The following is a 26,934-nucleotide window of genomic DNA, read 5'->3' as shown; positions in this document are numbered from 1 at the left end:
ACTTAGGGAAAAAATATTTTCTTTGCAAGTATAGACATGTACCTGCAGCTCTGGAGACTGGGCAGAGGCAAGACCGCAGCATGTCAGGGTTAATAAACCTGGGTAGCTATTCATGTAAGCAATTGTTCATCCAAGCATGCGGTTACTCAATCCCTATTTTTAAAAATTTATGCTAGATTTTTAAAACCTAGCGTTTGTTCATAAATACTCCCAAGAGGTTGAAATAGTCATGTTTCATTCAGTTCCCACAGAAAGGCAACTATTTCCCTGCCTTTACAGCACCATCCTATACATGACTATTCAAAAATAAATGCTATCAGCTTTAATTGGAGACACAGGTAAACATGTATAGCAAGTGTGGGGAAAGTGTGATCCCCAAATGCGGCTGAATTGCAGCTCCCATCATCCCTAGACAGCATAGCCCATAGTGAAGAATGGTGGAAGCTGCAGTTCAGAAATATCTGGAGGGTCACACTGTTGTTATTATAGCATGCCTTCAATCATTTCTGACTTATGGTGACCCTAAGGCTGACCTATCATGGGGTTTCCTTGGCAAGAGCTGTTCAGAGGAGGTCTACCATTGCCTTTCCCTGAGGCTGAGAGCACGTGACTTGCCCAAGGTTACCTACTGGGTTTCATGGCCGAGTTGGGAATCTAATCCTGGTCTCCAAAGTCTTAGTCCAACAGTCAAACCACTATCCCACACTGGCCCACCCCAGAATTACAGCCTTCATTTCATACTTTTTACTCAAAAAAGCTTCCTCAGACTGATTTTCTATAACCTCCTTCTCAACACGTTCTTCTATTGTCAGATTGCTCAACTTTATGGTGACCCAAGGAGCAAGAGACCTCCAAGTCACACTATCACCAACAGCCCTGCTCAGGTCTTGCAGACTCAGGGCAGCCATAGCTTCATTGAGTCCATCCATCTGGAACATAGTCTTCCTCTTTTCCTGCTGCCTTCTACCTTGCCAAGCATTATTGTCTTTTTTAGTTGGTCAAGTCTTCTTGTGGTACATCCAAAGCGCAACAGTCTTAGTTTCGTCATCTTGGCTTTTAAGGACAGTTTAGGCTTGATTTGCTCTATGACTCATTTCTTTGTCTTACTGGTTATCTATGATATCCGTAGAACTCTCCTCCAGTTTGTGTGTGTGTGTGTGTGTGTGTGTGTGTGTGTGTGTGTGTGTGCCTTCAAGTCACCTATCGACTTACAGCAACCCCCATTGATTTCACAGGGTTTTCTCAAGCAAGAAATTGTTAACTGTCGATGAGTCAAACTCAACTCATGGTGACTCTGTGGATGAGAGATCTCCCATGACTTCCTGTCTTCCACTGCTCTGCTTAGGTTTTGTAGACTCATGACCATGGCCTCCCTGACTGAGTCTCTCCATCTGACATGTAGTCTTCCTCTTTTTTCTACTTCCATCTACCATTCCTAGAGTAATTGTTTTTTCCATTGAGTCATTCCTTCTCACGATGTGGCCGAAGTGTGACAGCTTCAATTTGATCATCTTGGCTTCCAGGGAGAGTTCTGACCGGATCTATTCAAGGAACTATTTGTTTGTCTTTTTGGCCATCCATGATATCCTCAGCCCTCTTCTTCAGCATCACATCTCAAATGAAATGATTTTCTTTTTATCCGCTTTCTTCGCAGTCCAGTTTTCATATCCATACATGGTGATGAGGAATACCATGGCTTGTACAATTCTAACTTTCATGCTCAGTTCTAGCTCTTTCATGGATGCCCTTTCCATTCATAGTCTTCTTACTCAGAGGTATTTTTCCAGTTCTTGTTTTGAAATACTGTATAGCCTATAGCACCTGGTCTTTAGTACTCCAATCCAAGTACTAACCAGGGCTGACCTTGCTTAGCTTTTAGATCAGACAGGATCTGGTGCCTTCAAGTCAGTGCCACATTTCAAATGAGGGAGCACAAAAGATGCCTTATGCCAAGTGAGACCATGGGTACACCTAGCCCACCACTGCCAATTCTGACTGGCAGCAATAGTTCACCAAGATTTTGGGCAGAATTATTTCCTAGCCCTGCCTGAAGATCCCAGGGATTTCCTCCAGGCAGTCTCCTTCTTTAAAGGTTAAATGGGGCTCACCCTACTTAATTCCCAAAATCGGTGGGTGTCTCTATCACCCCTGCCACTCTTGCTCTCTATGGAACAGCTTTCTCATTTTTAAGTTTTTAAACAGAGTCTGGATGGACATCTGTTGGGGGTGCTTTGATTTTGTCTTCTTGGATGGCAGAAGGGGGTTGGATTGGATGACCCCTTGGGTCTCTTCCAACTCTATGATTCTATAATTCATGCTATATAGTAGTCCCCCCACATTCGCTGGGGTTAGGGGTGAAGGACCCCCGTGAATGTGGAAAAACCAAACATAAAAAACCCACTATTCTTTTTACCTAAGAGAGCACAACTCCAGCAATCTACAAGTCCTGTCAGAAGTTGATCACAGAATCATGCTGCAGGAGATACAAATGCCTAGAGAAATATTTTTTCTAGGAACCTCTAGGTTCTCCAGCATGAGATTTCTAGAAAGAACATATTAATCAAAACCACAAACAATCAAACCTGCAAAGGTCAAAGCCGCAAATGTGGAGGGCCAACTATACACACAACCATATTTGCAGAAAGGAACACAGTTTCTTGCAAAAAAAATTACAGGCTTAATTATTCCTGACCATGTGGCCAAGGAAGGTTTGGAAACTCTGCCCAATGGCTCTTGAACTCCCTTTCAAGGGAGGCCAGAATGGCCCCAACTCTCCAGGGCTTCCATTGGCAGACAAAAGACCTTTCTTAAATTTCAACAGGCTTTTGAGAATTGTAGGTTTCTATCCTGCACTAAAATCCCAAGCCCATATCGAGTGCCATCCAGCCCCTCATGGAATCTTGGTGGAATTAATAATGATGGAATTAAATGAAATAGAATTAATGATGAAATTCTTGTTCATTATTTTACGTGTAGTTGGGGGGAGTCTGAGAATTTGAGAACGGACAGTTTTTAAAGAAAGGGGTTTCTCCTGTGCAGCAGGGTACCAGTCAGGGAGTGATGATGTGCATCAATAGAGCCGGGTGCGCATTAGGACACTTGTGCCAGCGTCCTGTGTTGCTACACATCTTTACAATCCACTAACAGGGTTTCTTAGCAGTTTTGCTACGTAGCTAAATATACATGAAGTTATGTAACATAGACTGTGACAGGGAATTGCAGCTGTTGTCCTTAGAAAACAAGCCTTCTGGATAATTTTGCATTCAAGGAGATTGTCAACAGATACAGGATCTTAAGAAATTCAAGTTTCCATTGAAGAAAAGCTCCTTCTGGCCATCCTTGACTTCAGATGGTGTTAGTGTTTGCAAATGCTTCTGATTCATAAGGGAAGAGTTTCTGTTCCCTACATGACTGCAGCATAATTCAGATATTACACAAAATTACAGCTGGGGTGAACCAAAGTTTACTCATAGCTTAAGCTTCTTAATAAGACAAACAAACACATGGATTTTTAGAAGGCCTTTGCCCAGTTTTCTTTCCTGATTGCTCAGCTGTGAAGTCACCAGCTGCAGTGACCTCTGGAGAGAGAGCAATGGCAGCCACACCATCTGTACGCAAGGCTTCCAATCCAAATCCAGACATAAGCAATGGTTAGCCTATGCAGTCCTCATGCCAAGCTAAAGCTAAACCTTCTAAAGCTACAATCCAGTATGCTGCCTTAATTCAGTTTACATGCCCCTCTCTCCTAACTTTCAGCCATTTTCCTTTATCCATTACACCTCAGATGTCATGGAACTGAAACTCCCATGAAGCCTAGCCAGCACAACCACGGTAAAATACAGTGGTAATTACAGGTCATCTACATCATGGGAATTATCCTTGGCCTGCCAATCGTATGCAGAATTACAACCTTAATTCCATACCTCTTGTTGCTCAAAGAGCTGCCCTCAGTTTAATTTAGTAGGATTTCCCTCTCCATCTTCTTCTCCCATTGTCAGGCTGCTCCTTCCTGCCAGCACAGACTTTTAGAAATGTTTTAAGTAAATTTCTGGAGGTTCAGAGGTTCCCTATACCTGCCTTAACCTCCTGTGTCACACCACTGGCTAGCCAATGCCATCATAGGGGTTGGGAAGCTGTGTACACCGAGAGCCTTTATGTACAACAAGCTGCACTGAGAAGCCTACTAGAACCACGGAATCATAGAGTTCGAAGAGCCCACAAGGGACTTCCAGTCTAACCCCCTGCCATGCAGTAACACACAATCAAAGCACGCTGAGCCCACCTACGGATCACCTACCGATCATCAATAACAGTCTACAAGACTGACCTTATGCCAGTGTACATTACATTACAACCAAAGAAGATTCTGTTCAATCATGAGGATCCCCAGATGTTGAAGCATTGTGGAATCCCCAGAATTCCACACCACTGGCTATGCTGGCTAAACATTCAGAGGTATAGCTGTGTTAGTTTGGAAAACCAGTATGCAAAGGGATCTTGTAGTGACTTTGAGAATAACTGAGCAAAATACATTGTAGCATAAGGGCTTGTAGACTTGATCTACTTCCTCCATGCATCTGAGGAAGTAGACCAACTTTATGAATCTTTTCTCTGAAGATGTCAGCCACAGATGCTGATGAAATGTAAGGAATAAATTCTTCTAGAATACGGGCACATAGCCCAAAAAACCCATAAAAACAATGGATGCCAGCTGTGAAAGCCTTCGACTTCACAGCTTTATGAATGCTTATGCTACAACTTCTTTTGCACAGTTAGTCTCAAAGCTGCTACAAAAACCCTTTGTATGTTGGCTAAGGCTTGCTGGGTCTTGCAGTCCAACAACATCTGGCTGTTGTCATTGTGTGACTTCAAGCAGTTTTTGACTTATGGGGATTCTAAGGCAGGAATTCCCAACTTGGGATGCGAGATGAAATTTCAGGGGGTGCAACAAAGAGTGTGTTGTGTCCTTGAGAGATGAGTCACAAGACATTGTTCATTTTTTCTGAATAAATTAGAATTTAGTTACTGAATTTAGATTTGCATTTTATGCACTGAGTTAAAAGCTTATTTTTAAAAGTTCAATTTGTTCGCCTGCAGTATTATATGTGGTACAATTTCTGGTACAACATGGAGAAATTAGACATCTTCATCTTCAAATGTGGTAATACTTTTGTAAAGAGTACAAACATTGATCAAACATTTCCTAGGAGTGTGGGGCATAGAAAAGGTTGGGAACCACTGCCCTAAAGTGAACCTACTCATGGGGTAGGGATTCCAACCTTGGTCTCCAGAATCACAGAATCCAACATGCTGGCTCTCCAACAACATCAGGAGGGCTCCACAATTGCTACCCCTGCCTTCTTCAATGAAGTCACCAGTTGCCATTTTGATTTTTTTGATGCAGAAAAACAAAGCAGAAACAACCACAATGTCCCAGGGCATTCTTAAAAGTAGCTCTCAGCACAAACCAGTTTCCCTGCCATTATCAGTATCCAAAAACATCAGCTTACCCGGTTCCTGGAAGGACTCTTCATTTGTTAGCGTACTGGACAAGATGAGGATGAGTGCATCTTTAAACTGGTCAAAGTGGACCTTTAGGAAAAAGAAAGAAAAGCAAACAAGGGTTTCAGTCCATGCGGGACAGAGCAGAAATTTACTTTCAAAGCTTGCTTTCACAACATGATTTTCACAACAACCTACTCTTTGCTTTTATCTCTGGAGTGTTTTAATATTGTGGCTAGTTTAATCCTGTTTCAATATTCACTCTTTTGTATGATTTTGTTCTTTTAAACTGTAAATTGCCTTCAGTCCCAATTTGGGGAGAAAGGCAAATAAACAAATACCACCGCCACCAAAACCACCTCTGTTTAATGATCTCCACCAACAGAGAAGTCACAACCTTTTCAGGCAATCCATTTCACTGTCAAAAAAGCTTTTACCATCAGGAAAATTTTCCTAACGTTTAGGTGTAACCTCGTTTCTAGCATTAATTTTGGCTCATGGTTTGTTTCTAGAAAGAATTCAAAGTGCTGGTTATGACCCTGAAGCTTTTAATGGCTTGTGTCCAGACTATCTGAAAGGACTGTTGGCTGGTCTTTAGTGCATCGTTTCCACTGACCGACAAAACCCTTTTTATTTAGGCAGGACTTTGGTGCTTAAATCATGGAGCAGGAGGCTGTTTTCAGTGTGGCATGTTGCACTTTTATCTTTTAAAATTATGCTTTAAATGTGCATTATATCGCTTTAACTAGGTGCTACTTAATAGAATAGTTTATTCAACTGTTTTTCAAACATTCGCATAATACGATTTTAGTTGAATCTAATGGAATGTCGATCTGTATCAAGACTGTTCCTTTTTTAAAAATCAGGGGTCTTGGGATGGAGATGAGAGACCAACTCCCACCAATGTGTGGGAGGCTGGGAATGGGAAGAATTGCCATTTGTGGCTCTCCCAATCCATTCTCATCCTTATGCATGCATTGTTGCTGTGTGCTTTCAAGTTGTTTCTGACTTATGGGGACCCTAAGTAACTCTATTATGGGGTTTTCTTGGCAAAATTTGTTCAGAGGAGATTTGCCTCTTGCATTCCTCTGAGGATGAGTATGTGACTTGCCCAAGGTCACCCAGTGGGCTTCCATGTCTGAGCAGGGATTCGAACCCTGGTCTCCAGAGATGTAATCTAAAGCTCAAACCACTACACCATGCTAGCTCTAGCATTTTGCTAATATAAAAAATAATTATTTGCATGCATGTGCACACAGAGCAGAGCAGAGAAGGACAGGGGGGCTTGAAGATGTCTCATTCACAGAGTTGCCATGAGGCAGGGGGTGCCAAGACTCGAGGGCAGTTAACAAGAAGCAAAGTTAATAATAATAGTGATCTCCATAGCAGGAATCACAAATTGATTGTGCTAAGCCAGCTTTGTGTTGAACAGCAATACTGCACCACTGAACACATAATTCTGTGTGCATGCCAAATGCACGCACATCTCTATGCACAATGGCACTGCATGGGTAACTCTCCTTTCACAACCTGGAAACGAATGGAGCTATTCCGCAACAGGCAAAAATGCCCAACTGCTTCTGTAAGGGAAATTGAACATTTGTTTGTAAGAGACACACACACAAAAAAAAAATCTAGCCCAAATGTCAAACTGTATTTAACTTCTTGAGAAGGAAATCCATTTCCTTTTCGTTTTCAACCCACTTCTGAGTCTCCCTTATTCTTCAAGAATGATGACGGGAAATAAAGAAATATGCTTTGTCCTAGCAAGTTTTGAATTCCTTGTGATCATATTCCAAATGAACAAATCCTTTCTGCACATCTGAGATTTCCAGCATTGACATTCTGGCAGCTGAAAGCTTTAGTGTTGCAGCCAGACCCTGGGGCTCTGCAGAGACCTGTGTAATAGCAAGACGCCTGTGAATAATAAACAACACTAATTCAGCAGCATGGAAAACCCCCAACTGCCATGAAATGGGAGGAAACCCCACTGCTCTCAAGCAGAAAATCCATATTCTGGCCAAAACCAGGCTCAAAAAAAAAGGAGGGGGGATGTGACAGAGGACAAAATCACAGTACAGTTGGCCCTCCAGTTGGAGAGGAACCTGTATTGTCCATGTCATAGTATTTCCCATTTCTATGTACAGTTATGAAAGCTGGACAGTGTAGAAAGCTGATAGGAATAAAATCAACTCATTTGAAATGTGATGCTGGAGAAGAATGCTGAGGACACCCTGGAATACTACAAATGCATAAATGGATCCAGGACCAAATGAAGCCTGCACCTTCCCTAGATGCCAAAATTATTCAACTGAGGCTATTGCACTTTGGACGTATCCTGAAAGGACATGACTCATCAGAGAAGACAAAAAAGCTGGGAAACACTGAAGACAGTAGGAAGAGAAGAAGACCATATTCTCCACCAATCTTGAGTCTGCAAGAAGTGAGCAGGGCTGTTAGGATCCCTTGAAAGCCCCTCATTCATAGGGTTGCTGAAAGTGGAAACCAACTTGACATCACACAACCATAATAACAACAACAATAACAACAACATACCCTTCTGAGTCTGGAAGCAGAGACAGTCATATAATGTACAGCTGGCCCACTGAATCTACAGATTCCTTATCCACGTATTCAACCATCCACAGCTTGAAAATATTAAAAACATATTTAAATTCTAAAAAGAAAACCTTGATTTTGCTATTTTTTATAAGAGACACCATTTTACTAGGCTATTGTATTTATTGGAGAAGAGAAGGTTAAGAGGTGATATGATAGCACTGTTTAAATATTTGAAGGGATGTCATATTGAGGAGGGAGCAAGCTTATTTTCTGCTGCTCCAGAGACTAGAACATGGAACAATGGATGCAAGCTCCAGGAAAAGAGATTCCACCTCAACATTAGGAGGAACTTCCTGAGAGTAAGGGCTGTTTGACAGTGGAACAAACTCCCTTGGAGTGTAGTGGAGTCTCCTTCCTTGGAGGTCTTTAAACAGAGGCTGGATGGCCATCTGTCGGGGATGCTTTGATTTGGATTTCCTGCATGGCAGAATGGGGTTGGACTGGATGGCCCTTGTGGTCTCTTCCAACTCTCTGGCGGGATACATACCGCCATATAGTACGTCTTCTATACGTACTAGGGTTAGGAAGGGGCGGTGCTTCCGCACCCCCCTAACCCTAGTACGTATAGAATACGTACAAGATGGCGGCGCCCCTTCCACATGGGCGCCGCCATCTTTGCGTATCGGACGCTGAGCGTCCGTACGCGTCGCGCCGCTTGTGACGTAGCGAGCGCGCCCCTGGCGCCTCGCTACATCGCAAACGCGACGAAAAAAGAAGCTCCATTTTGGAGCTTCTTTTTCGGTCCGCGCGGGAGTCGGGCCGTGTGAAGGCTCCGGCTCCCCCGCGGACCTACTGGCGGCGGCGGCAGAGCGCCGCAAAGTGGCGGTATGTACCCCGCCTCTGATTCTATGATTCTAGCCTTCCAGATGTTGTTGCAACTCCTAGTATTCTTTCCTTCCACTGGAAATGTTACCTAGTGTTGCTAAAAGCTGCAGTTTCCCAACATCTGGAGGGTTGCAGGACCCCGTCCCCTGCTTTAAAAATAAATATAGTCATCATGAGAAGAAGCCACTGATACCTTTAGCTTCCAATTTTCAGTTATACTGCTTCTTTGTGACTTGCAGTCACCAACCTAAGTTCACCCCTTCTAAAGAAAACATTGGGCTCAAAATTCAAGCCCACCTAGAAGATACACATACTTTCAGAGCTTGGAAAAGTTATCTTTTCTGGACTATAAGAATTCACCAGCCAGCATGGTCATAGTAGTTGTGTGATTCTGGGAGCTCTAGTCCAGGAAAAGGCAACTTTCCAAAGCTTGTTCCAATTCGGATGTTCCCAATCACCAGTAATAGAATCTAGCTAGTTAAGTCCCTCTTACCATGGATAGAACCCCCACTTCTTTAAAAATAGTATTGAGTCTTGAGGCCTTCCCAAGACTTAGTTTGGTACTGAAAACTGATGCACATCACTGTATTAATATAAGCTTCAGGATGATAAAGTGATGCAGCAGGTGGTCTACAGCAAAGGAAAGCATCCCTATAGTTTTGCTTATAGGGTCCAGCATCCTGCAAATGGTAGAACTGCGCCCTTAAGCAGCTAATTCTACCCAAACAGGGGCTGCTGTCATACATTTATAATGCACTTTAACACCGGTTTAAGTGCCATGGTTCCATCCTGGGATTTGTAGTTTGTTGTGGCACTAGAGGTCTGACAAAAAACACAAAATATCCCACAAAACTACAGATTCCAGAATTCCATAGCATTGAGCCATGGCATTGAGGCATTTTAGCTGTTTGTTTTAGTTGTCGTAAGTCACCTTGAGTTCTGAAATGGGGAAATGATAGGATATAAATAAATACAGTGGGCCCTTGGTATACGTTGGGGTTTGGTTCCAGGACCCTTCTCTGGATACCAAAATCCATGGATGCTTCTTGAGTCCCATCAAATACAATGGTGTAGTAAAATGGCATCCCTTATATAAAATGGCAAAATCAGGGTTTGCTTTTTAGAATTTATATTTCTGGGAATATTTTCAACCCACGGATGCTTGAATGCGCAGATAAAAAATTTGTAGATATGGCGGTCCGACTGTATACTAATCATTACCATCACTACCACCAACAGATATTGACTTCTGGCAAATCGTTTTTAGTTCTTGCTGTTTTGGAGGGCATTTTTGGCAATCCATGTGGGTCCCAGAATGTCTCAGAACCAGAAAATTGTGCCCTGGGCTCACTGTGGTTGTCTGCTCCTGCCTGGGGCTTAATTAACCTGCTAATATCTTATTTTATTTATCGCTTAACCTTCCTCTAAGGCTGAGATAGAGTGACTTGCCCAAGGTACCCAGTGGCTTTCTGAGACTGAGCAGGGATTCGAGCCCTGGTCCTCTGATGTTCTGTCTCCAAAACCCTAACCACGTCTACACCACACTGCTCTCCAGATTTTAGTTAGAAGCAGTTTGCCATTTCCTTCCTCTGAGGCTGAGAGGATATGACTCACTGGGTTTCCAGTGCTGGTCTCCCAGAATTCTGGTCAAACCTTGGTCTCCTTGAGTCAAAGCCAGTATGTTGTTGTTGCTGTTGTTGGTCTTCAACGTATGGCAATACGTTTCCAACTTATGGCAATCCTAAAATGGACCTATCATGGTTTTAGATTGGATGTGACTCTCCAAGGTAATCCAACAGGTTCCCACAGCCAAGCAGGGAATCGAACCCTGATCTCCAGAGTCCTAGCCCTATGCTGAAACCACTATATCACACTGGAAATACAACACCAGCCATTAAAAAACCCCTCCTGCATGCAATGGATTTAAAATGGCTGCCTCTCTAGAAATGGACCCCAGGGATGGCACTGGTTTATTCCTAAGAAGTGGAAATCCACTCCTTCCCACTTCTCTCATCCCCTTGACATCCATATGAGTATATAGCTACCAGCTGAAGATAGTACTTTTGTAAACCTTTTATTAAAGCCTATGGGAACCTTGTGGTTTTTATTTAGCTTGAACATATACATGCTTTTAGCAGTTTTAACTTGTTTTAATTTGTTAGGAGAGTTTAATATGTTTATAGACAGCAAACCATCCGTTTTAACTTACTGTAATCTAACTTGTTTTAATTTGTTTTAACTTGTTAGGAGGCTTTAATATGTCGCAAGACTATAAATCATATTTTACTGCTTCACATTTTAAATGGTTTAAATTTATTTATGTTTTCCCTGTGTAGCACCCACAGTTCCTTGGCTAGATGGTGGGATATATTACTTTAATAAGTGAACAAACAAAATTCGATGAAGTGGATTCAAGTCTATGAATGCCTGTGCTGTAATCTGTTCTTTAAAACTAAGTCCAACTGTTAGTTCAAATTGGTCTGCACCCATTGAAGCCATGGAAGCCTGATAATTCAAGATCTGTGTAAGTTTCATTTACTCAATAGGTCTGCTCTTGTCAGCACTAACAATTTTATCTAGCCTTTTAGTCTTAAAGGTGCTAAAGGTTCTCTTGTTATTCCTTTCTTAGTAGTCCTTCAGACATGAAATGCGTCTAGAGACTGTTGGAGGGAGCAACTGCAGTTCTCAGGATGTTTTAAAAGACTATCCAGCCGACATCTCTGCTGCCTGGGACTATTTTCAGCAATCTCTGGCACCAGCTGTAACATTATATTTCCACACTCAAATGGGTCTCTTTTTAATTCTGAGACATATCAGAATACAAAATTATCCTTCTTTCCCCCTCTTCTTTCTTTTTTTCAATAATCAAGTTATAGTGTTGTGCATTAATGAAATGGCACCTTTGTGCTATAATAACACTGTAATTTTAAGGTTGTTTTTTTTTAAAAAAATAGGGAGAACATTTGTCCTACAAACCATAGGATCAACTCAGAAGACCATAGCATTTAAAAAAAAAATCCTTTGGAAGAACTCAAGAGCAGATCCAAGAAACTTGTACAAACAGTCAACCAAAAGAATTGAACAAGTGGACGTGGAGAGGACAGCAAATGGAAAACCCAGCAAAATGCAAGGAACTATAGTAGTATAGTGGTTTGAGCATTGGACTATGGCTCTGGAGACCAGGGATCGATTCCCCTGCTCACTGGGTGACCTTAGCCAAGTCACACACTCTCGGCCTCAGAGGATGGCAATGGCAAACCCTCCCTGAAGAGACTTGCCAAGAAAACCTCATGATAACTTTGCCTTAAGGTAGCCATAAGTCAAAAATGACTTGGAGGCAGCACACAACAACAACATTGTGCAAAAAATGCAGAAGGAAACTAGGACCTGGAAAGGCAGCTATAAAGGAATTGGACAAGATCATTAAGTGTAAAGATAATTAAATGATAAAATTAAGGATTGTCCATGTCATCATATTTCCCATTTCTATGTATGGTTGTGAAAGCTGGACAGTAAAGAAAGCTTATAAGAAGCAAACTAACTCACTTGAGATTTGGTGTTTAAGAAGAGTTCTTAATATCATGGACTGTTAAAAAGACCAATAAATGGGTCCTAGAGCAAATCAGACCTGAACGCTCCCTTGCAGCAAAGATGACTACTGTAAACTGAGGTTGTCGTATTTTGGCCATGTCATGGGGAAAAAAGGATTCACTAGAAAAGACTATAATGTTCAATAAAGTGGAGGGCAATCGGAAAAGAGGATGACTACATTCCAGATGGATAGTCAATCAGAGAAATCACCGCCATGAATCTGCAAGACTTGAGCAGGTTGGTTGAGGATAGGGTGACTTGGAGATCTCTCATTGATAGAATCATAGAATCATAGAGTTGGAAGAGACCACAAGGGCCATCCAGTCCAACCCCCTGCCATGCAGGAAATCCAAATCAAAGCATCCCTGACAGATGGCCATCCAGCCTCCGTTTGAAGACCTCCAAGGAGGGAGACTCCACTACACTCCTAGGAAGTGTGTTCCACTGTCAAACAGCCCTTACTGTCAGGAAGTTCCTCCTAATGTTGAGGTGGAATCTCTTTTCCTGCAGCTTGCATCCATTGCTCCCGGTCCTAGTCTCTGGAGCAGCAGAAAACAAGCTTGCTCCCTCCTCAATATGACATCCCTTCAAATGTTTAAACAGAGCTATCATATCACCTCTTAATCTTCTTTTCTCCAGGCTAAACATCCCCAGCTCCCTAAGGCTGAACATAAAGAAAACAAAAACAATGACCACAGAGGATCTACACAAATCAAGCTAGATAATGAGGAAATCGAAATAGTCAAAGTTTTCCCGTACCTTGGATCAAATATTGACCATAACAGAGATTGCAATCAAGAAATAGAATAAGACTAGGAATGGGAAGGGCAGCCATGAATGAAAGAACAAAACAAGACCTTGAAGTGTAAAGATATACAACTGAGCACTAAAGTTAGAATCGTCCAAATCATTGTATTTCCCATCGCCATGTATGGATGCAAAAGCTGGACAATAAGGAAAGAAGACAGGAAGAAAATCAACTCATTTGAGATGTGGTGCTGGCAAAGAGTGCTGAGGATAGCATAAATGGCCAAAAAGGCAAACAAATGGGTCCCTGAACAGATCAAGCCTGAACTATCCCTTGAAGCCAAGATGACAAAACTGTCATACTTTGGCCACATCATGAGAAGGCATGACTCACAAGAAAAGACAATAATGCTAGAAAAGGTAGAAGGTAGAAAGAGAGGAAGACCCCATGCCAAAGGGATGGGCTCAATCAGGGAGTCATGGGCCTGAGCCTCCAAGACCTGAGCAGAGCAGTAGAGAATAGAAGGTCTTGGAGCTGTATCACTCACAGGGTCCACTGGGATTCAGAGACATCTGAGGGCAGAATGGACCTTCCTTCTCTTTTGTAATAAAATAATAATAATAATAATAATAATATATTTCTATTTTCCGCCTCTCCCAATGGATCGAAGTGGGATTACAAGCATAAAACCACAATACATCTAGATGACAATAAAATATCATCATTTAAAAATACAATTCAGGACAATAAAAACATCATCTAATATGTAGTATTACATTTGTTGTTGTTAACTGCCTTCGAGTTGACCACAAATCATGACAATTCTGCGGATGAGACATCCAGTCCAAGCCCAGCATGCAGGGAGACACCATCAAAGCACTTCTGGCATATTCAAAATGAATAAATAAATAATTTTAAAAATGCCAAATCAAACTCTTAATCCTTTTATCTTTCAAAAAAATAAAATAAAACAAAAGATATAACTTTGGTCGACACAGAAACACATATTATGGAATTCATTTCAACCAGGAAAGTTGGTGGTCACTGCATTATTAAGCTTTGGTGGATAATCAGAAAAAATCACGAAATAGGTGAATGACAGTCATCACCAAGCTGCCTAGAACATAAATATTCTTGTATGATTTTGGAAGCTGAGCAGGGTTGGGCCTGGCTAGAGCATGGATGGGATGCCAGCAGAGGGAACATCGGGGATTGGGCGTTGGGCTGAGAAAGAATCCCATCTGAAATGGGGTATTTTAAATCCTAGTTTGGGGAAAAGGCAGGATGATGAGGAAGAGGTTGATTTTGTATGAAGACAATCTGGAAAAGGTTATGTTGTTACTTTAAAAAGAGAGAGCTCAAGGAAGGGGTAGTGGGTTGTTGCTGGATTACAACTCCCAAAATCCCCCCAGCTCCCAACAGTCTGGATCTGTCCCTGTTCTTTGTCTTTGGGGCCGGAAGTGGGGCGGGGGTTGGAGAGAAGCCACAATGAAGAGAAATCAAATGGATGGAAATCAACTTGAAGGCAGTTAACAATGACAACAAAATGTAGTGGGTCCTTCACATTTGCTGGGATTAGGGGTGAAGGATCTTCAGGAAAGTTGAAAAAGTGCAAATAAAAAAAATACTGTGTTTTTCTTTAATTTGAGAGAACACCTCTCTAGGAATCTCTAGGTCCTCTGCTAGATGTTGACCACAGAATTGTGCTGGAGGACCTACATGCCTAGAAGAGTGTTCTCTCTAGGAATCTCTAGGTCCTACAGCGTGATGCCTGGTGGATGTTGGCCACAGAGTCAGGCTGGAAGACCTAGAGATTCCTAGAGAGAACATATTAATCAAATTCATGGATAATCAAAACTGCAAAAGTCAAAGCTGCAAATGTAGAGGGACGACTGTATTGCAACAACTCTCACTACTTAAGACAAAACAGGAAGAACCCTGAATTGTCTTTTCCAAGCCTAAAATAGTTGATGTTCAAACCAAATATTTCTATACATTGGGTTTTCCTTTTGAGGTTGTTTTTCCAAACCTTTGCTCACTTTCACGGAATCACACAGTCAATGAATGTTACTCAGGAATACATTCATCCCCCTAATCTTTCAATCTCTTCTGGATGGAACATATCAAGCAGGTACAATCTAGCAAGAGAGACCTCAATGTCTGTATCACAAGGAGTAATTAAAAGCAGCTTTGGGAATCTAGGGGGGGGGGAATTTGTACCGACAGCCTCATTTGCACATTAATTGCTGCCATTCATCCTACAAATATTTCAAAATGCTAGCACTCTTCAATTTTTTTTAAAGGCCATTTGCAGTGAGGAAAGACATTCCCTGATTAAAAAAAACCTTGACATTTAAAGTAAATGAGTCTGGCTGGAAGAGGAGGCAGAGTTAGATTAAACAGGCCACTGTGCAATTATCATGGGGGAAGGTGCGGGACTTGGCCGCCCCGCCACCCATCCCCAGCACATTTGCAATAGGAAATATATCAGAAGATGCAACCACCCACCAACATTTGACAGACAAAATCAGGTACCCTTGGTTCATGATGTGGTTTAGCTGTTTGAGAATTTATGTGCCACTTAATCAAGAAAAATGCTTAAGGCACTGACAGCATTTCAAGAATCCAATCAACAGTAAAGCCAACTGTCATAGCTAATAAAATGCCAGAGACAGGATTTTAAAACGCAAGGCAATGCATACCCTGTGATCACAACATGAATTCAGGTGTTCACAGAAAGCACTTAACACAGATTGCCTCTCATTAGATGGAGAGTGTCAGATGGGCAGATACTATTGCCATCAATGTATCATTACCATCAGCATTCACAGACACAAATTAGTTGTATGGTCTAATTTGAAGAGGTCCCTTTCCTTTAAATAGGTATTCTTCTTCTGAAACAGACCATATCAGTGAACCAAGATAGAACCAGCAAGGGCACAAAGGATGACCAAGGAAGCTTGAAGTCAAGTTTATTTTTGAATAACAACAAAACTACCCTGCCATGCATCCAACTAACACAATACTTTCGGTTCACACATGCATATACACCACATGTTAGCTAGCATGTGTGAATAAGACAGCACCGCCCAAAAGATAATAATTGTAGAGGGCCAGTGTAGCAGAATGGTTTGAGTGTTGGAATAGGATTCTGAGTGATGTGGGATCAAATCCCCACTCAGCCATGGAAATCCAGTGGATAACCTTGGGCAAGTTACACTCTCTCAGCCTTAGAGGAAACCAATGGAAAATCTCTGAATAAATCTTGCCAAGAAAGGCCTAGGATAGGGTTGCCTTGAACTGAAGTCTAGTTGTAGGCATATAAAACCAGATATTAAAATCACATTGCCTCAAAGTACATAAAATGAAGTCAGTTCACACACTCAGAAGAAGAAGATTAAGTGATATACACACACCATTTAAACAGCGCTAAAATGAACATTCCTGAGTGAGTTTATTGCACCAGGACTCTCTTTTCAGCCAATGGTGCTGGGGGCTTCCATGTCAAGAGGGCTGTGGATTTACTCCAGGATTTTATCCGAACTCTAAAGGAGCGATCTCGGGTGCTGTTTTGTTTCCAAACAGGTTCAGCAATAGAAGTATAGTGTCTAGAACAGGGGTAGGCAACCTGCGGCCCGCGGGCCAGATGCGGCCCGGCAAGGCCTTGGGACCGGCCCCCGCCCAGTCCTGCCGCCGATTGCCGCCAGAGCCTTTGGCATCTCGCGTGGGGCCTTTGGCCTATCAGGAGGAGGCAGGCAAGGGGGGGCAAGCGGCAGGCAAGGGGGGCAATTGTCTATAGAAGCCTCAGAAATATGCATTTATATTAACATTTTTTAAAAAATCAGCAATTTTTTTTGCGTGTCCTCCATTTTTATAAAAAAGTGCCCTCCATTTGAAAATTTTGTCCTACATTTGTCCCGGTTTATTTATTTATTTCATTTTTTTTAAAAAAAAAATATTTAATTATTTATTTTTTTACTTCAGCCCCCCAGTTGTCTGAGGGACAGCAACCCGGCCCCCGGCTCAAAAAGGTTGCCTACCCCTGGTCTAGAATCTAGAGAAGTAATAGTGCTACTCTATTCTGCTTTGGTCAGGCCTCACCTAGAATACTGTGTCCAGTTCTGGGCACCACAATTTAAAAAGGATGTTGACAAATTGAAGCAGGTCTAGAGGAGGGTGACTAAAAGAGTGAAGGTTCTGGAAACCATGCCTTATGAGGAGAGACTAAGGGAGCTGGGTATGTTTATCCTGGAGTAGAGATGGTTAAGAAGTGATATGACAGCCCCATTAAAATATTTAAGGTGTATCATATTGAGGATGGAGCAAACTTGTTTTCTGCAGCTCCAGAGAGTAGAACCCATAGCAATGGATTCAAACTGAAGGAAAAGATATTCTACTTCAACTACACTGGAGGAAAAGAGATTCCACCTCAACTTCCTGACAGTGAGAGCTGTTCGACAAGGGAACACACTTTCTTAGAGTGTGGTGGAGTCTCCTTCTTTGGGGGTTTTTAAACAGAGGCTGGATAGGCATCTATCAAAGGGGTTGCTTCGACTGTGAATTCCTGTATAGCAGGGGATTGGACTGGATGGCTCCCAAGGTCTCTTTCAGCTCTATGATTCTAGCACTGTAGATATAGTTCAGATTGAAACCCAGAGCAGATTCACTGCCCCACTGACATGGAAACCACCACCCACCATTGCTTTCCATCTCCCTGGGAATCTCTCTTTCTTGTGAACAGACATTCCCATGGAGCAGGCTCATATGGCATGGGTTGGACTATATGGCCCTTGTGGTCTCTTCCAACTCTATGATTCTATGATACTATGAGCCAGACCTCTGGTCTATAAACCCCATTCCTGTCTATTCTGACTGGCAGCAACCTTTCAACACATTGCTGAGCAACTTAAATCCACTTGCTAAGTGAAAATAACAGTGCTATTATGGATGGTAGGAGATAACTTATAGGGGCCCCTTAGTATCCTCTAGGGTTTGGTTCCAGGAATCTCCATGGATGCCAAAATCCATTGATGCTCAAGTCCCATTATATACAATGGTGTAGTAAAATTGCATCCTTAGATACAATGGTTTGCCTCCCCACCCCAGCCATGGATTGTTGAACCCATGGATCCAGAATCAGTGGATACAGAGGGCTGACTTTAAAATGTTGTGTCCCAAATCCAACGCTGGGGTTGGTAGCATACATTTCTGCATGCGATTTACACATTGACTGCACTCCACAGTCCTTATGAAATAACTGGATTTACTTATGTGTCGACTCACCATTCTAGAAGTGATTCAACAGGTCTACTCTAGTTGAGACTAACTAACAGGATTCTAGCCTTTGTTTTAAAGCAAGGCTGCTGTAAAAAACAAAACTCATACAGAAGTTTTAGACTGCATCCCATCCCTCCACCTCTGCACCGTTGCGCACTCCCTGCTTGCATGTCACTGTGAGTTTATATCAGTGGATTAAGTTTGAAAACAGTTTCTGAAAAGAAAGAGATGAGGATGAGGAAGGGTTTTTTGTTTTGTTTTGGGAGGGGGAGGAGAAGAAAGTGAAATGTTTCTCCTTTGGGGTTTTAACTCCAGTTTAGAAGCTGCAGCTGCAGCCAGAACAGATGGCCAGGTTTTGTATCACACTAAGCAATTTTACCGTGACTGGAGCTCAAAAGAAAGATTAAGAGCAGTGAGTTGTATGAGATGCGGGGGGGGGGGGATGAATTTAAATCAAGATACTGCAAGAGAGAGCAGAAACAGTGGATGCAACAATTCAACTGAGCAAGAGGACTTGAAAATATCCTCAAGTCACCCTTTGAAAATATTCCTCTTCCAGTGGAGAATCATGATTACTGGGATCCACTGATGCCTTCAGGATTCTACACTGGTCTTTGGCACAGATCACTTGGACACAGAACCCACGACTGGGATGCTAGCCAGGCCAGAAGCAGGCCAGATGTTGGTCAGAGACTGGAATCACAACCTGTTTGGAAAGCTATGCCCCAAGGCCAGCTCCAAATGGAGCAATGCTTGCAAGATATATTCCCTTTGCCATTTTTGTCTTTCGGTGTAGGCAAAAAATGTTCTGTTCCAACACATTTGCCAGGACTTTTGACAGTGTGCTGTTTTATTGAATTTTTTTTACCTTTTTGAGGGGTAATTTTAAAATAGTCTTATATCTACAAACATATTTTAACAATAACTTGCATTGGCTGGAATCTTATTTGGTGTCAGCCTCTTTCAGCCCCTAACAGCTTAACACAGGTGTTAAGATCTTCTAAAGAAACAGTTTGACATTTTGGTCTGATGTGAAACATCCACATTCTGTTCAGTGTTTTAGAAGTGGAGTTATAAATGTGATGCCATGGGTGCAAGGGTGTGTGTTATGCACTTTACACAGATATGCATGGAGCATTGCACATGAATGCATGTGTCCATTTGGATGCACCCAGTGATGTAGTCAAGTCTATCAGCCCAAATCTCAAGTCTCTACCTTCCAGTTTCCAGTCAAATCTCAAATCCTTGCAAAATACTTTTTCAAGTCAAGTCTCAAGAAGAGGTGAAGTAGAAGAGGTTAAGGAGAAGAAGGATTTAAGTAGGTTGGAGTATGTAAGGAGAAGATATGAGAAGGGATAAGAACAAGATGAAAAAGGACGAAGAAAGAAGACACCAGTAAAGGCGCATGAGATGCCCAGATTATGAAGATAAGAAGAAAACTCAACAACAGATGTAGTTTACTTTTTCGTCCTCTTAACATCAATGGACCAACCAAAGACTTGCTTTGTTTGTTTTATGTGATGAAAGTGATGTGATGTTATTTTAACCAATAATATTTTTTCTTAAAAAAAAAGTCTCAAGTGTGTGAGGCAACGTTTAACAGAAATAAATGGCCTTGAGGTGAGGTTGAGGTCTGCTTGGCAGACCACAACAGAGGAGCCGTCTAAGGCTTTTCAAAAGCTTTAGAAGGACCCTTCTGCCTCAAGCCCACTGCCTAACACATTTGTTGTTCCCTTCCGAGAAACGCACCCTGTGCTCTGGGAGCAGGTCTTGCCTGCTGCTTGAAGTGAATGGCACCAGCAGGTCAGTCACTAAAAAGATACAAGGCTCAAGTCAAGTTGAGTCAGTGGGTCATTTTGGCCAAGTCAAATCCAAGACAAGTCATTGAAGTGACTTGAGTTTTACTTAGGTCTGACTCAATTGACTCGAGTCTACATCACTGGGTGCACCTTTGCTGTCTTGGTTCACTTGTACAATTCAAGACAAGGGTTGCCTGACACAATATATGTGTTCTTTTGCATGTCTATGCTTTTATGTATTCAACCCCAATCAAACAATCAAATATTTATTTATTTAATAAGCCATCTTTTTCCTGAAATGGGACCCAACTTCTAGAATTAGGAAAGGGCTCCAAATCCAGGCCCTCCCCACTCCATGGAGGAAACCCAGCAAGAGAAGGTAGCTGTCCAGCCTCTTTCTGAAGACATCCAGAGAACGCGACCACACCACTTCTCTAGGCAATTGGTTCCACTGCCTAACTGCTCTTACTGTGGCTTTTTTTTTTCTAATATGGTTTTAATTTTGCATATTTCCTAAACTTTCAATGGGGGGGAGCAGAATATCATCATCGTCATCAATAATCTCAGAGAGAGTATTAAACCCTATGAAATTGACTTTTGGTAAGCAGATGTATTGCTTTCACATATCAACACTAACTGAGCACTGTAAAGATCTGGAAGATTTGTCTCACTTCATCCAGCCCTTTGAAAATTTAAGGCAGGGGACATGGTTACATCTTTCTGAATCCTATTACATTCTATAGACTGTATGCCTGAGGCCTTAACACTAGTTGGTATTGCATTGGAAGAAGTGGGTTTATATCCACAAAAGCTCATGCAAAAATAAAACCAGTTAGCTTTAAAGGTGCTGTCAGATTTTTGTTCTCCCCCTTCCTTCCACATTTTTTAATCATCATCACTGCTCAGATCCGATTTCTGATGGTGGTGTCACTAGGGGAGTGCGGACTACACCAGGTGAAATCAAAGGGAGAGGTGACACCACTGTTCCTGATCATATTACACCAATAGTAAAATCATGCCACTGGCTGCCAATTAGTTTCCAGGCAAGGTACAATGTGTTGGTTATTACCTTTAAAGCCCTACATGGTTTGGGTCTAGATTACCTACTAGATTACCTCCTCCCATATAATCTGCCCTGTAGCCTCAGGTCCTCTAGTGAGCATTTACTCCAGCCAGCCAGGACCAGGTTGGCAACTGTCAGCCAGAGGACCTTTTCTTCAACCACCCCTAGACTGTGGAATGACCTGCCAGAAGAGATTCGACAGCTGAATATACTGTGCAAATTTTAAACAGCATTGAAGACCAGTCTATTCAGGCAGGCTTATCCAGATGATTTTAAATTGTGAATTTTAAATGATGAATTTTAAATGTGGATTGTACATCTGAGACTATACATTTTATTTGTCCTTTTAAATTGATATGTGTTTGAATTTTAACTGATGTGTTAAGATGTTGTTGTTGTTGTTGCTCATGCTACCAACTTCTCTCTTTATTTCAGTTAGTCTGTGTGCTGACACAACATATTGTGTCCAGTTCTGGACACCACAATTCAAAAAGGATGTGGAGCGGCTGGAGCATGTCCAGAGGAGGGTGACCAAAATGGTGAAGGGTCTGGAAACCATGCCCTATGAGGGACCACTTAGGCAGCTAAGTATGTTTATCCTGGAGAAGAAAATGTTAGGAGATATGATAGCCCTGAATAAGTATTTGCAGAGATGTCATATTGAGGAGGGAGCTAGCTTGTTTTATGCTACTCCAGAGAACAGGACTCGAAACATTGGGTGCAAGCTACAGGAAAAGAGATTCCACCTCAACATTAGGAGGAACTTCCTGACAGTAAGAGCTGTTTGACAGTGGAAGACATAGAATCATTGAGTTGGAAGAGACTGCAAGGGCCATCCAGTCCAACCCCATTCTGCCATGCAGGAAATCCAAATCAAAGCATCCCCGACAGATGGCCATCCAGCCTCTGCTTAAAGATCTCCAAGGAAGGAGACTCCACTACACTCCGAGGGAGTTTACTCCACATTCTCTTGGAGAGTGGTGGAATCTCTTCTTTGGCAGTCTTTAAATAGAGGCTGGATGGCCATCTGTTAGGGGTGCTTTGATTGTGAGTTCCTGCATGGTAGGGGGTTAGACTGGGTGGCCTGTGTGGTCTCTTCCAACTCTATGATTCTATAAGTCTCAAAGATCCCTTTACATACTGATTTTCCAGACTAACACGGCTATGTCTTTTAATTACTGTAGAATAGTTCATGAGCTAGACAGTCTTCTAAATGACAGGACATCCTCTACTGCTCATGCAATGGTATGTAATATAGTCAAAGTGTATGCAATTATCTGTGTCTGCAGTCTGGCCCAGAAGGACGGTCAGTTGCTGGCCACTGTTGATCAGAATTTCAGGTGCTGTAGTAAGGAGAATGCAGACAGTCTGAAGATGCCGGAAATTCTTCCACTTGAGTTACATTTTTAATGTTCCTTTCGAAATGCTTTTGATGTCACTTCAGTGGGTGTTTCAGAGTCTACAGAGAGTTAAAATCTGCCTCTACTTTAAAAGCCCTGTGACTTTTTAAAAATTGATAAGGTAGAATACGCTGTTGAGCTTATTCAGTAGGAAAATATCGATTCAAGGGCAGCTTTTAAATGCAGCATCACCTATCACTTGGTTTGAGTTACAACACTACACTTATTTATCCACTAGTAAACCCCAGAAAACTTTGGTCCAATCCACACTGCAGAAATAATCTGCTTTAACTGCCCTGGCTCAATGCTAGGAAATTCTGGGAACTGTAGTTCTGTGAGACATTTAGCCTTCTCTGTCAGAAAGCTATGGTGCTACAATAAACTACAATTCCCAGGATTCCCTAGCACCGAGCCAGCGCAGTTAAGGCGGTGTCAAACTGGATTATTTCTACAGTGTGTATGGGACTGTAATGAGACTTCACATATGATGCCATGCTGTTAAGTAGACAAAGGGATGCTCAGTGTTCCCTGTTTTAACATGTCTGCTTTCTTCGGGGTCACCTGCATTACAAAAGATGTGATGGATGTACCTTTGCCTAGGACATGACAGCTCTATAAAACTAATTTTGCAAGTCTGCAGTTCTCTTGGATGCAATTTGGAAAATTCTGTTTTGTTTGGATTTATGTGTGTACTGTATTTATTTATTTAATTGAAGGAGAGACATCCGAAAGGGGCTAAATGTAGTTTACTGGCACACAGACAAAAATAAAAGGCTACAAGGTCTAGCAAGTCAACCTTCAATAAATGACAAAGGGGCTATTAACAGTTTAGTCTAAATGAAAAGAGGAAGCAAGGAAAGAAACATATGAAGTAAACTGTAAGGGTAATGACCAAAAAGCAATTCAAAAAACAGAAGATTGGACTCAAAAGTGACATGCCTCCAAAACTGAACCATTCTATCCATTTGAACTCAGGGCTAAGAGAGAAAGGCACTTTCCAGACTGCCCAAAAGGGTGGTCTGTAAAGCGCCCTCATTTGCTGCGCGGAGGAGCCTCAGCGGCCAAACCGCACAACTCCTCTGCGCAGGAAAAAGAAGCCGCAAAAAGCGGCTTCTTTTTGTGGCGTGGTAATGATGCTGCAAGGTGCCAATGGCGCACTTGCAGTGTCATTACTGTGCTGCAACATGTGGACGCTAAGCGTCCGCTACGTCAAGATGGTGGTGCCCATGTAGAATGGGCACCGCCATTTTGTATGTGCTCGGCACGTACTAGGGTTGGGGGCGTCCAGAAAGGATGCCCCTTTATAACTCTAGTACGTGCCGTGCATGTACTTTTGGCCTGTGCGGAACGGGCCAAAGATTTCTTAGGCCGGATCTACAATGCAGAATTAATGCAGTTTGACAGCATTTTAACTTCTGTGGCTAAACAGTATGGATTTCTGCAGTCTGTACTGTTGAGATATTTTGCCTTCGCTCTCAGAGAGCTCTAGTGCCACAACAAACTACAAATCCCAAGATTACATAGGACGGAGCCATGACAGTTTAGCTGCCACATCACATTGTTGACTCATGTTCAACTTGTGGTCTACTAGGACTCCTAGATCCCTTTCACACAAAGTCTCATTAAGCCAGGTGTCCCACATCCTATATACGTACATTTCATTTTTTCTGCCTAAGTGCAGTAGCTTACATTTCTCTGTATTGAAATTCATTTTGTTAGTTTTGGCCCAGCTTTCTAATCTATTATTTTGAATTTTGATCCTTTCTTCTGGGATAGTATCTACTTCTCCTAATGTGGTGCCATCTGCCAATTTGATAAGCATGGCCTCTATTATTTCATCCAAGTTGTTCATAAAGATGTTGAAAAGCAGTGGGCCCAGGACAGAACCCTGTGGCACCCCACTGGTCACTTCTCTCCAAAATGAAGAGGAGCCACTGTTGAACACCCTTTGGGTTAGGCTGGTCAACCAATTGCAAATCCCACCTAACAGTTGCATTGTCTAGCCCTTGATCTAGACACTATACTTCTATTGATGCAGCTTAGAATCGCATTGGCCTTTTTAGCTGTCATATCAGACTGATGACTCATATTCAACTTGTGGTCTCCAAGGATTCCTAGATCCCTTTCACACGTAGTCTTGTTAAGCCATATTTATGTATTTAATTTTTTCTGCCTAAGTGTTGTACTTTACATTTCTCCCTTTTGAAATTCACTTGGCCCAGTTTTTGGCCCAGCCTTCTAATCTATTAAAGTCATTTTTGAATTCTGATCCTCTCCTGTGGAGTATTAACTACTACTCCTAATTTGGTGTCATTTGCAAATTTCCTCTATTTGTTAAAGTGGTATCAAGCTGCTATAATTGTGCAAACCCTCTGTGTGTGTCTTTTTCACACAGACACACATACAAATAGGGCAGTACTAATGGAAGCAGGGACTCTGAATATTTGTGAGTGGTACCTGAGAACACATAATTTTGGAGGCAAGGGAAGGGGGAAGGAAGGCCACCTGGAGATCTCTTTTAACCAGATATATGGATGCCCCACTGGAGCTATTCAGCCGCTGCATTATCAAGCCCAGAAGCAGCAGCTGATGTTTTCTCACCAGGAGAAGCCAAAGAACACCCTGTGGATCGAAAGGGTCCCCAACTATAGCAGAACAACATTAACACAGGGAGTTTGGCTTGTTTCTTCCACAGTTGTCACAAATAATTGAACTTCTGGTTATGGCGAATCTGTTTGAAGCTATGCAGAAAAGTCTGGGGTACCCAATTTGAGGAGGAAAGTTTCTGTGAGCCAGTGTCCTTATTAGCACAATAAAGACTACACATCCCATTTCAAACTGCTCATTATTTTCTACCGTTCATTATTTTTTCTTCCCCCTTCCTTCCTTCTCTTCTATGGCATACAAGTCCTTGTGCCCTTCAAGGTACAGGGATTTTCTCTCTTGGGAGGCAGCCGGCTCAGAACTCTTTCTCTCCCTGCTTTTTTTTTTTTTTTGGGGGGGGGGGGGAATGAAAAGAAAGGATTTCTCAACTTCAAGCTGCAAAGTAAAGCTCCTTTCCTACTGCCTCACCTCCCAAAACCATTTCCACAGAGCTCTCCAGTCAACATCTCTGGCCCAGGCAAGCTTGAGCCTAATTCCCAGAAAAGAGAAGGAGAAAAGGTTTCTGAGGGCAGTGGGGCAATGCTAGAGAAGGAGGAGGGAATGAAGAAGTTCCAGAATTTGAATCTTAGCCCATCCATGTAAACTCACTGGGTGAAGTTGGGTAAATCACACTCTCTGAGCCTCAGAGGATGGCAATGGCAAGCCCCCTCCGAAGAAACTTGCCAAGGAAACCTCATAATAGGTACGCTTTAGGGTCGCCATAAGTCAGAATGACTTAAAGGTACACAGCAGCAACAATAACAACAACAAAATTATATAACTAGCCACTAGAGTAACAGAAAGACTTACCTGGCTACAATCTGATCCAAGCAAGATTACACCCCAGTGGCACAGAATTACAGAATCTTAGAGATGGAAGAGGCCACACCCTTGCCATGGAGGAAGACACAATTAAAGCACTTATGAGATACAGCCATCCAATCTCTTCTTAAAAGACCTCCAAAGATGGAGAGTCCACCACTCTCCCAGGCAGTCCATTCCTCTGCCAAACAGCTATCAGATGACTGGCTCTCAGACAAAATTTCAGGGTGCTGGTGAATGTTGATAAAATCTCGGGAAGTATCAAGAATTCTCTCTCTTTTTCCCCTTTGACTGTACCTGCTTGTTCATGAGTTGCATCCAGTCTCCTTGAAATATTACAATTTCTTTTCCTCCCTCCCTGTCTCTCCTTCCCTCTCCCACTGACCTTCTGTTACATCCAGTCTCATGCAACATTTCAGAAACTGATTTTCACCAATTTATACTAAATTAATTACTATTTTGTTGTTGTTGTTGTTGTTGCTGTTGTTGTGTGCCTTCAACTCATTTCTGATTTATGGTGACCCTAAGGCAACCCTATTGTGGGGCTTAATTGGCAAGATTTGTTTAGAGTAGGTTTGTCATTGCCTTCATCTGAAGCTGAGAGAGTATGACTTGCCCAAGGTCACCCAATGGGTTTTATGG

The 26,934-nt window shown here is 42.2% G+C and overlaps 1 protein-coding gene across 6 annotated transcripts in view; it reads right to left on the bottom strand.

Moving 5' to 3' along the window:
- The window catches only part of NIN (ninein), a 159,136-nt gene that overhangs the window by 100,071 nt on the left and 32,131 nt on the right, over positions 1-26,934 (bottom strand). For all 6 annotated transcript variants that reach the window (XM_089522912.1, XM_089522913.1, XM_089522914.1 and 3 more), the window contains exon 4: positions 5,511-5,592. In XM_089522912.1, the coding sequence (XP_089379038.1) occupies positions 5,511-5,592 (82 nt within the window). The remainder of the gene's footprint in view (positions 1-5,510; positions 5,593-26,934) is intronic.

This window comes from Sceloporus occidentalis, unplaced genomic scaffold (assembly GCF_023333645.1).
Source record: "Sceloporus occidentalis isolate IW3139 unplaced genomic scaffold, rSceOcc1.0.p SCAF_4, whole genome shotgun sequence".
Classification (NCBI taxonomy): Eukaryota; Metazoa; Chordata; class Lepidosauria; order Squamata; family Phrynosomatidae; genus Sceloporus; species Sceloporus occidentalis.
Note: the sequence above shows the minus strand (reverse complement) of the source record. Positions and strands in the feature narration are given on the sequence as shown.